Consider the following 11,830-nt stretch of genomic DNA (forward strand, 5'->3'; position numbering starts at 1 on the left):
AAATGCTTATGATAAGGCTTCTGTCCTTCACGTGTTAAACGAACGACTCAAACCGAGGACTGAACAGATCAATTCTTTTTCTGGCTCTAAATGCATATGATTGGCTTCTGTCTTTCACGTGATGAATGAACAACTCAAACCGAGGTCTCGAGAGATGAACGGATCAAATCTTTTTCCGGCTCTGACTGCATATGACTGGCTTCTGTCTTTCACGTGATGAACGAACAACTCAAACCGAGGACTCGAGAGATGAACGGATCAAATCTTTTTCCGGCTCTGACTGCATATGACTGGCTTCTGTCTTTCACGTGATGAACGAACAACTCAAACCTGATGGAAGACTCTTAAAAAGGAACTAATCTTCTCCTCCACCTGCACAAATGTGCACAGATAAACGAATCACTCCCTGAGAGGACTCATTGCTGAGTCATACAAAAGATTCATTCAAAATGATTTGCCTGTCCGATTTGGCGCTTGTGGAACTCCACCGTGCGCGATTCAGAGAGCAGAAATTTGTAATCGCGTGACCATGTAGAAACAGAAATGACATGCCGTTGCGTAAATAAGATATTACATACGGCTATTTAGCTTGTTTATTAAAAGAAGTTGTGATCTGCCGCTATATAGAAAATACAGTTAACTTGACTTCAGGGGGGGCGGGGAAAGCCATTGGGAGGGCGGGGCATCACCTTAATATAATGGTAGGGGAAACACTAGTGATTGTAAGAAAGTGTCAGGTGCAAAACCGGTGTCAGTGTCGGTTAAAGTGTCAGAGTTAAAAGTGTTTTTTTACGGGTGGTTTGTCAAGCCCACTCGCCTGTGTGAGGCACTTGCAGAATGAATAATAATTTGGGCCTTTTAATGATATTCTTTCTGTCCTGTAGAGTCTGTGGGTCTCCGGGGTCGAGTCTTGAGGAAGATTAAGGATCTGAGGTCTTCACTGACGGACACTGACTGTCCAGATGAGTTTATCTGTCCAATCACCAGAGAGCTGATGAAGGAGCCGGTCATCGCTGCAGGTCAGTGGAGAACAGGTTTAATACAGTTCAAGTTCATTTGTATATCGCTTTTTAAAATAACAATAATCATTCCAAAAGGTGCATGTTATTACATTACAGTCAAAATGAGAGAGTTAAGGTGTTGTGTATAGGGTGGACGGAATAAACTGTTAAATTACATCAAAATTATTGGCCCTCCTGTGAATTTGTTTTTCTTTTTTAAATATTTCCCAAATGATGTTTAACAGAGCAAGAAAATTTTCACAGTATTTCCTATAATATTTTTTCTTCTAGAGAAAGTCTTATTTGTTTTATTTCGGCTAGAATAAAAGCTTATTTTTATATGGTCAATATTAACAGTCCCCATAAGCAATATTTATTTTAGATCGTCTACAGAACAAACCACTGTTATACAATGACTTGCCTAATAATCCTAGTTAAGCCTTTATATGTCACTTTAAGCTGAATACTAGTATCTTGAAAAATATCTAGTCAAATATTATTTACTGTCATCATGGCAAAGATAAAAGAAATCAGTTATTAGAAATGAGTTATTAAAGCTATTGTTTAGAAATGTGTTGAAAAATTAGGTTGGCTAATAATTCTGGAGGGCTAATAATACTGACTCAAACTATATATACAGTTAACCTGCAGTTATACAACATATACACTCATAAAATGACATTTGCTGTTTGTTCAAACTGCTTATTTAAATTGAGCTGAAACAACACCGTTCGTGACTATTTTGGGGGGAAAACTTATTTGTTTTTACAAATATAAGCAGATTGTACATAAAACAATTAAGCTTTATTGCTTCATGTCCCAACTGAAAGCGATTGTAGAACCCAGCATATTTTACAGTGTAATGTACTTTTCAAAAAGATGATGCGCATGTATATAATAAATTAAAATCTACTGGCATCTTTTAGCATAGTTTCTACCAACACTAGCATCTTCATAAGGGTGGCATTGGTTTTAACGATGAAGCAGGTTTGTGGTGCTGCCTGTTTTTGATGGCACGAGTCGTCTGCGCAGTTTGCTCTGTTTTGTGTCGGATTGCAAAAAACGAAGTAGCTCCAGACCTCTGAAGTTTAGTGACGTTTCTTGTCAACAATGACTGTGACCTTATTTATTTATTTTTTACTTATTTTCTTCTTCCTCCCCCAAGTGCAACTACACTGTATGGCTGTAAACTTGTACCATGTGCGGCATCTGGAAGTGCAGGCTGCAAAATTTACACATATAGTTATCAAACACTTATCGAACTGTCGGTATCGTTTTATCGAAAAATGATATATGGTGATAATTATCATTATGGAATTATCGCCCAACGCTAATAATAATAATACTGAACCACTGTGATGACAGACTTTAGCTGAGGCATTTTACAGTGAGCAAGCCAACATTTCTGATGTATTGAAATGAGCTGGAAACACTGATTTGTCCTTTAATGCGTCTCATCATGCAAATTTATATCATCATGTGATCTGTTAAAGCAAAATCACATGACCTTTTTTGATGCACATGCTGGAATTTATTCTATAAATGTGTTTCCGTCTTAGTTTGTGCACAATTTTTCTTAGTGTATAGAAAGCTTATCCTACTCAGCTGTGCGCACAAGATTTTTATGCACATCTTAAGTATGTATGCACATCTTGGTGTTTCCATTAAGCATATATTTATACTGTAAAAACAGCTCATGAAAATGGATGGATACGGATGAAATGGTAGAGAAAATGTTTGTTTGAAATGTAAACCTGTTGTAAGAAAATGATGAACTTTTGAAATTGGATAATAGGAGTACGTATATCATTGCGTGTCTCTAACAGATGGATATTCCTATGAGAGGGAGGCGATCGAGAGCTGGATCAACACTCCCAATCGCTCCAGCCCGATGACCAATCTTCCCTTACAGACCACCATACTGACGCTCAACAGAAGCCTGAAGATGGCCATACAGCGCTGGAAGTCCAGTCAGTGACCACTTTTTTTTGTATCTGATGGATTACATGTGAATATGTGGAAGATTTTGTTCTAGATACAAACCTCTAGAGTTTAATAGTGATTGATTTCAGTGAAGTTTTATCAGCAACAAAACTGAACCTAATCGCTTCATGAAACATTTGTGAATCATCATCAACCAGGGCAGAGTTAATGAGGATTTATGTTTCATTTTGTTCTCTGTGATATGGTTTTTAACCTGTCCTCAGATGCATATGTAGCCATTTTTATTGACTATATTTGTATAATAAGAAGGATTAATACATTTAACCGGTTAAATATTGTTTTTAAGATAGCATGTGAAGTCTTATTTATCTAGAATCTCTGCTTTAATATACAAACATGTCCTCTTCAGTTGGTAGAGAGTGAATGTTGGGAAAAATGTATTGGTTTTCTCCCTTTTACGAGTGCAGTCTTGCATGGGGAAAAGCCAGGAAAACATTTAAATTCAGAGTGGCTTTATTTTCTTTGTAATGTGTTTGTGTCAGTCAGAAAAACTGAAGCCTGATATTCCTTATTTATATCAAACATCTTATTTCTTGCTTTTCTCAATTTAACCAAAGGTGTGCCACAGGGATCTGTCATAGGACCACTTTTATTTACTTTATGCATTAATAATGTGTGACTCTAGGCCACAAAACCAGTCATAAAGGTTTTTTTAATATATTAATCATAAATTTATAAATGTTTAAAAAAATCAATCATAGGGCAGTATTTAGTGTTTAGTGCGCTGGGTTGTCATTAGATGTTTTTTAAGTGTTAATCTTAAGTTTTGGAGACAGAAACGTCTAGTTGTAGAAGTGTTAGTTTTGTGCCCTTGTAGTTTTTTTTTTATACATTTTTTGTTTTATGTACTTTTTTTAAAATTAATAATTTTTTTTTAAATTTATTACTTTCTTTTATTTATTTTTATTTTATTGATAATGCATTTTATTTTATATTTATTTTTTTATTTTTTATTACATTTTTAATTAAATTAATTTTTTTATCATTATTTATTTAATTTATTTTATTTTCATTCATTTTCTTTTCGGCTTGGTCCCTTTATTAATCTGGGGTTGCCACAGCGGAATGAACCACCAACTTATCCAGCATATGTTTTACACAGCAGATGCCCTTCTAGCTGCAACCCATCACTGGGAAACACCCATATACTCATTAACACTCGTACACTACGGCCAATTTAGCTTACCCAATTCCCCTATAGCGCATGTGTTTGGACTTGTGGGGGAAACCGGAGCACCCGGAGGAAACCCACGCCAACATGGGGAGAACATGCAAACTCCACACAGAAATGCCAACTGACCCAGCCGAGGCTCAAACCAGCAACCTTCTTGCCGCCCTTTATTTTATAATTTTTTTCTAGTATTGTAGTAGTAGGCATGTATGCATGTATGGAAGTAATTTGTTAAGTCCAAAGTGAGTTTGTGTTGCTGACAGTGCTGACCAGGATGCTCTTGTAAAAGAGTTTTAATCTCGATGTGCTTTAACCTGGTAAATTAAAGGTAATATTAATACTGCTTTCAAAAAACATTAGAAAAAGGTGCTTTTATATGCATGCTTATTGCTTATGCATGCTTTTGTGTAGCATTTAAAACAACAAATCATTTGAATGCAGATGATTCAACTTTACAAGCTTCATTATATTCTGTCATCTACAATAATCAATTAGACATCTACAGACCTTCTCCATCATCCGTTCATGCAGCTGTCCATGTTCTTCAGAATTAAATTGATCATGCACGGACTGCATTGGTCTTGTTCATCTGTAGTTTTCTGTCTGAAAGGCCTTGATGTCATTACTCAGCGGAGGTAATTTAAGGTGTTCAGGCTGAGCAGAAGTCAAGCTAATGGACCTGGATTTGAATGGAGGTCAGAAAGATTTTTAATGAAAAGCGCTTCTGTTCAAAATAGCACATGTACAGAACATTGCTGAGCATTCTGGGAAAAAGCTTTTAACAAACGACTCCACAAATTCTCATTTTCATTAATATATTCTGCCAGTGCTGTTCTTAGGATCGTAATGTCTTCAAATCAGTTTTGTGCGCACATCTTTATCATTTGATAAAAAAATAGAATAATAAAAATCTAGCTATTACAGCAACTGAAGAGTTTAGAATATATATAGTGTAATGCGGAAGTGTATTGCTGCAGAAAAATGAGAAATAAAATGAAAAGTAAGCAGAAAGGATTGATTGAAACTTTCAGGTCAGGTTTAGTTCTGATTAACCATAAGGCTGTTGTATAGAACAAGATGATGAATGTTTAATTCACAGTCTGCTGTGTTTTTGAGCTCAGAGAACTGCGTTGTATAAAGCAATATAAAAATAAAGGTGTCAGTAAAATTTGATTCACTTTAATGCATACATAAATTTGTAAGTTCATAAATGCACTAATTCATACATTCATTCATTTTCTTTTTGGCTTAGTCCCTTTATTAATCCGGGGTCGCCACAGCGGAATGAACCGCCAACTTATCCAGTACGTTTTTACGCAGCGGATGCCCTTCCAGCCGCAACCCATCTCTGGGAAACATCCACACACTCTCATTCAGTACGGACAATTTAGCCTACCCAATTCACCTGTACTGCATGTCTTTGGACTGTGGGGGAAACCGGAGCACACAGAGGAAACCCACGCAAACGCAGGGAGAACATGCAAACTCCACACAGAAACACTAACTGACCCAGCCGAGGCTCGAACCAGCGACCTTCTTGCTGTGAGGCGACAGCACTACTTATTGCGCCACTGCGTCACACTATTTCATATGTACACCAATTAATATCTTTATGAGGATATCCAGAAATTCATACCATCATTCATGTGCCTATATAATACAGATCAATTCAGATTGTGATTCAAATATGGATTTATACGTTCTCACACTCATCCAGCATGCATTATTTAGGCAATCATTCATATTTACAGAATACATTTAAATTCAGACTGTAGTTCAAATATGCATTCACACATTCATCCAGAATATTATGTATGCATTATTTGTGCATCATTCATTTATTGATCAAATAATTCATACGTGCATTCATTCAAATGTAGATTTATTTATACATTCATCTATTAACATAATTATGCCTGTGTTCATTTATGTCCATCTATAAAATCACTCATTCATACTTTCAAATCTTCATGCATTAAGACATTCATGTCAGTTGGCGTTTCTGTGTGGAGTTTGCATGTTCTCCCCAAGTTCGCGAGGGTTTCCTCCGGGTGCTCTGGTTTCCCCCACAGTCCAAAGACATGCGGCACAGGTGAATTGGGTAAGCTAAATTGTCCATAGTGTAAGTGTGAATGAGTGTGTATGGATGTTTCACAGAGATGGGTTGCAGCTGGAAGGGCATCCGCTGCGTAAAACATGTGCTGGATAAGTTGACGGTTCATTCCGCTGTGGCGACCCCGGATTAATAAAGGGATTAAGCCAAAAATTAATGAATGAATAATTTGTACTGTATGTACAGTATTGTATGTATAAATTATTAGTGTATAAACCAATGTATGTTGCATATTATTAAACGGTAATAATAATAAACGTTATTTTCTACAGCGTCTTTGAAGGGCATTAGAAAGTGCTTAACACAGAAGATAAAATCATGCAAAATAATACAGTATTTTTAAGTGTTAAAAACTGTAATATATATATATATATAGTATTACATGTGTATTAGTGGGGGGGGGGTTAAGTGTGCAAAAAAAACTACGATATAAACAACTAAAAAAATTAAATATATTTAAAAACGTATTTTAAATGTTTCAGTATTGAGAGTGGGAACGTGTAATTGAACGTGTATAATAATAAAAATAATTAATTCATTAAGACAACATGCATTAATATGCTTATTGATACATTTGTGCTAAAATATGTATTAAATATGTATAATTAAATGTTGCATGTAATATAGCTTTTTTTTTATCAAAAATCTTAGCTGCTTGTATTTGTAAATGTACATGGATGCCTTTAAAGTATTTATATATTTTTAATAGTGTGTTTCTGCACTTGTATAATAATAAATAAATAAATAAAAAATAAACAAGTTTGCCCAGACACAGTCACAATCACTGCGATACGTTTTTTTTTTTTTTCATCGGGAGTTTTATTTCCCATAGACAGATCATGGCAGAAATGAATTCATTCTTAATACAGAATGCAGCAACCGATCACAATTCATGAGGCACCAATTGCAGAAAAAATAAAATATATATATATATACACACACACATTTGAAATATAGCATCTGCCCACGTATAAACTCGTCACTTTTATAATTGTCATATTTTTTTCCTCCAATTCCTTCACACAAACTTTAGCATGCGCTCAGATGGCCACCGCTTTCATATCTCCTTTAGAAGTAGCTGTGCAAAAATAACTATATAAAATATATTGCTTTGACAGTTACTAAGCCAGAGGCGCTGTAAATAAATTAATCTGGACAGGAATAACAAGCAGGGCAAAATTCAACCGTAATGTACAGAGCAACTACACGTCAACCAAAACTGCAGGAAAAACTCAAAAATACATGTTCAAATACACCATCTTCACATACAAGGTGGAAAACACACACACACACACACGCTGTAATAATATTTACACAGTTAGGGTCAGTTCAGATCCTCATTGTCCTCAGTGATGCTTTTACAGTTCATTTTGATTCCTTTTAAAGGGCTTGGAAAGCAAAAAATAACTATCGGGGATGCTCGAGAAAACACGGCAGAATGAAAAACCCTATATTTCTGCATCAATATTATATTTATGAATGCTCTCTCAGTCTGATGTGTATAAAAAATACATATACCATATGATACGGTTGTTATGATTTATTTTAAAACCTAAAGGCTTAAGTAGTTTTTTTTTGTAGACAATCATAAAATGTGCCTACATATGAACATATTAAAAAAACAACAACTTTCATTTGATGATCTTTTACAACATGAAATATAGCAATATGTGTGTCCAAACTTTCATCTTTATTATAAACACACCACCATTCAAAAGTTTGGGGTCGATAAATGATTCCCAGATGAAAGGTCTTTTAGGGTGCTTATTAAGTTCGGTGGAATCGCACTAGAGTTCGTTTTCCCTCTTGGTGCGGTTCGTTTGGGCAGGTGTAAATGCAGCAATCGTACTCAAGTGCGCACCAAAAAAGCGTACCGAGACTTCTTTGAAGAGCTGGTCTCGGTACGCTTTCAAACGAACTCTGGAGTGGTTTGTTTGTGGTGAGAACATGATCCACACTAAATTAGACCTAACCACAAAAAGTACTGCGCCTTTTGGACTAATCCAGCTGCCATAGGCCGATGCGCTGTGCATTATGGGATGTGGAGGGAAAATATGTTGCATTTTTGGTTCTTTTCATCTGGTTTGGACCAAAGCCAGCAGTGTGGTGTGAAAACGACCCAAAGACGGCAGAAAATGCTACAATGTATCATTTATTGCCCTCGGTCCGGACCAAATGAAGTGAACTACAGATGTGAACGCACCCTTAAAGTCTGCAGTAACTTATGTTAATTGTCAATTCAAGATATATCAAGTGTGAGATATATTGTAAAATGTATTTAATCACTTGAAGATTGAGATTCGAATACCTGTAATTCATATGTAATATTGTAAATCACTATTGAATTATTCTTTAATTATTTGTTGAGCATTAAATCAGCATATTAGATTGATTTCTGAAGGATCATGTGACACTAATATAGTAGTTATTTAAAATAATATTAAAAATGAAGTCTTTCAAAGTAGCCTTTATTTATATTTTGTTATATTGCACCATATATATATATATAGCGATAAATGATATTATTGTCATCTTAAGACCATCACTTTATGCCACTCATTATATAATTCCAGAATGACAATGTAATATCATCACAATGCAAGTACACTCTTCCAACAAAATATTCTGAAGAAGATTTAATTAGTCATGTTAATAATTTAATTCATGCATTATGGAATCAGAATGTTAACACAAAAGTGCAAGGTAAAAAGTAACAGAGGCTGTGATATCTGCTATCAGTGTTTTTAGCCATCCTAATACTGTCACCTCTAGTAGAGATAGAGATGTTGTGCAATCAGCTAAAATGTTGCTAGAATTGTTTATGTGTGGGTGATCTATATGTATGGGTCTATATGGGTCATGTGTTGTGTGATAAGTCCATATTGATTATTGTGAGAGACCTAATTCAAAGCTGAACTTTCTTTATCAGTCTTCAGAGTCACATGATCCTTCATAAATTAATCTAATATCATAATTTAATGCTCAATGAATAATTTTGTTCTGTTAGGATAAACAGAGATGTAAGGCAAAGACACTGCAGGTGAAAATAACTCACTTGTCATCATAAAACTTCACCAGTTACATTAAAAACACTAACATTTTTTAAACTTTCATACTTCTTCATAAATGCTGTTGAAATATGCAAATTATCCAGTATCTAATTATGCGTTAATTTGCATACGCATCTAGCACACAAATCCAACCATCGTATCAAGCCATCTTCACAATTCTTGTTTCTTTTCTTTTTCTAGAGAAATAAAGAAATCAAATCTAGAGAGTCAAATAGATAAAGTGCTATAAATCAACTACTTTTAAGTGTATTTGGGACGTTTTCATTCCATTAGACTAAAGACAGATGTGTATATAAAAAACAGGGCTTGACATTAACTTTTTTGATCACCAGCCACTGTGGTTAGTAGATTTACAACTTTACTAGCCACTCGCCATTTTCACTAGCCACAATTTTGTTGTTGGGAAAATATATTTTATATGCATAAATTTGACATTGACACGCTAAAATGACTTGAATTAGATTTTGCATTATGTCCACATGCCTCCTCATTCAGTTCACTTTTGTGTGTATGAGCTTGCTCGATGTGCATGAGCAAATGAGTTAGGGTTACATAGTCAAAAATAAATAATGATTATTTCTTAGTCACAAATTTTAAATGTGTCAAAACAAGCTAAATGTAGTAGCTATATAGATACACTAACTAAACATTTCTTAAAAAACAAAACAATTGACATTGTTACATTGTCATGTATTTAAAGGTCTCATATCACCAGTTAACTACACATAAATGGAGAGTTAATCTCCTATTAAAGCAGTGTTATTGTAAAAAAAATGGCAACCCATATTAACAAAAAATAACTAAGCAAAAGAAAGCAGGTGAAAAACATACCGTGTGTGATAAAGATGATCAAGCACACTCGGTTAAAGTTGGGCCCATTAATAATCTGTTGAAAGAATGGTTAAAGCGAAAACAGCAACAGCTGCTGCTTACAAAAAGACATCTGGAGCTCTTAAAAGCAGCATGACTGTGGGTGCACGAGCATCACTTTTTTTGTCCAGTCTATTTCAAAGAGAACCCATGCACTAGTTGCGTTTCCAGGCACTGTTGCTTCACGCAAGGAAACGGGAGCGCACAAACTTTTTAAACAGGCACCCGCATCACATCACCTGTGCGCACGAGTAATCATCCCTCATTCTGTATGCACCTGCTTTTAGATCCCGCGAACACAATTATTTTTGTCAGTCGTGCCGTTTCTCGATTCTAAGATCGCACTTGCACACATATTGGGCCATATCCTTATTGTCGAACTAAGACAACTACAATTTAAAAATTATTTTCAACCAGCCAAAATGGGGGTGTCTGTCTAACCCACCACAGCTGAAATCTACCCGCATTTATCGGATGTTAATGTCAAGCCCTGTATGAACAGCCAAAAAGCATTAAATCTCAAAAAAGCCAAGTGCATGAAAGAGTTATCTGCATTAAACAGCAGGTCATCTCCACAAATAAAATCTTATTAGCTGTCCTTTAGTGTGATCTGTCAGCAAAATTGTTCATCAAAAAAGTGTCTGAAAAATATAGATATTTGCTCAAGAGGCGACTTTACCTTAAAGAGTCATTATATATTTGATCATGTTGATGTAAGCAGGCAGAAGATTCAAAGTAACTCATTTGCATCAATTAATTCAATTAAAAATAATTCAAACGAATCGTATTAAAATCACTGCAAACTTATTATAATATTAACACATTCTGAGAAAATTACAGTATTTTCTGACCTTAGATGGATTTAAAACCTGTTGTAGGAGACACTAATGCTCTTTAAGGTAGGGCTGCACAATACTGGAGAAATATTGTTGAGTATTACGATTTCTTATATGATATGACATTTACTTAGAAAAATGCTATTTTATTAGCTTTGTTTTTAAATCATTTATTTATTTAATAAACAAAGTAAACAGGTGAAATAATTTTGAAGCTTGAATTAGAATAAATTCGATCTGTAAATATTTAGTCTTTAAAACACTATGAATGAGTGTAAACCTCAGCACATATTCGGACTCTTGGTTCACCATTGGGGCGCTCCAGCCAATGACAGAAAAGCAACTACTGGAGAGGCGGGGATAAAGATAGTACAGCGGTATATGATTGATTAAATTTAGCTAAACAACCAATGTATAAAATAAATCTCATTTATCACACACATCTCCGATGCATTTATTATTATTGCAATAAAGATAATTTAGCAATATATTGTGCAGCTCTACTTTATTACTAGGATATAAATGCTATGTCTTGAATGATATCAAAGTAATAGCCTAATAATTCTAATATCAAATGCATTATCTGAGAGAATTACAATGTTTCAGATGCATTTAAATCAACACTATTTTAAAACACTATATGATCTGCTTTTTAATGCAGTAATTAAAGGTCTCATGAAGTGCTTTGAATTGTGCTTTTTTTTTATTCGATGTTTCGTAATCACAACTGAAAATAATAGAGAGGGTGGGACAGAGTAGCCCCT

General features: G+C 34.8%; 2 protein-coding genes across 2 annotated transcripts in view; one reads left to right on the top strand and one right to left on the bottom strand.

The window, feature by feature from the left end:
• Positions 1-2,979, top strand: part of LOC130235495 (WD repeat, SAM and U-box domain-containing protein 1-like) — a 38,669-nt gene extending 35,690 nt beyond the window's left edge. Inside the window, exons 11-12 of the mRNA XM_056466084.1 lie at positions 885-1,019; positions 2,828-2,979. Of these exons, the coding sequence (XP_056322059.1) occupies positions 885-1,019; positions 2,828-2,979 (287 nt within the window). The remainder of the gene's footprint in view (positions 1-884; positions 1,020-2,827) is intronic.
• Positions 2,980-7,093: 4,114 nt separating this feature from the next.
• The window catches only part of tanc1b (tetratricopeptide repeat, ankyrin repeat and coiled-coil containing 1b), a 195,105-nt gene continuing 190,368 nt past the window's right edge, over positions 7,094-11,830 (bottom strand). Inside the window, exon 24 of the mRNA XM_056466085.1 lies at positions 7,094-11,830. This exon is cut by the window's right edge and continues 1,468 nt beyond it. The gene's annotated coding sequence lies outside the window, so the exon portion shown is untranslated.

Source organism: Danio aesculapii, chromosome 9 (genome assembly GCF_903798145.1).
Source record: "Danio aesculapii chromosome 9, fDanAes4.1, whole genome shotgun sequence".
In the NCBI taxonomy this organism is placed as follows: Eukaryota; Metazoa; Chordata; class Actinopteri; order Cypriniformes; family Danionidae; genus Danio; species Danio aesculapii.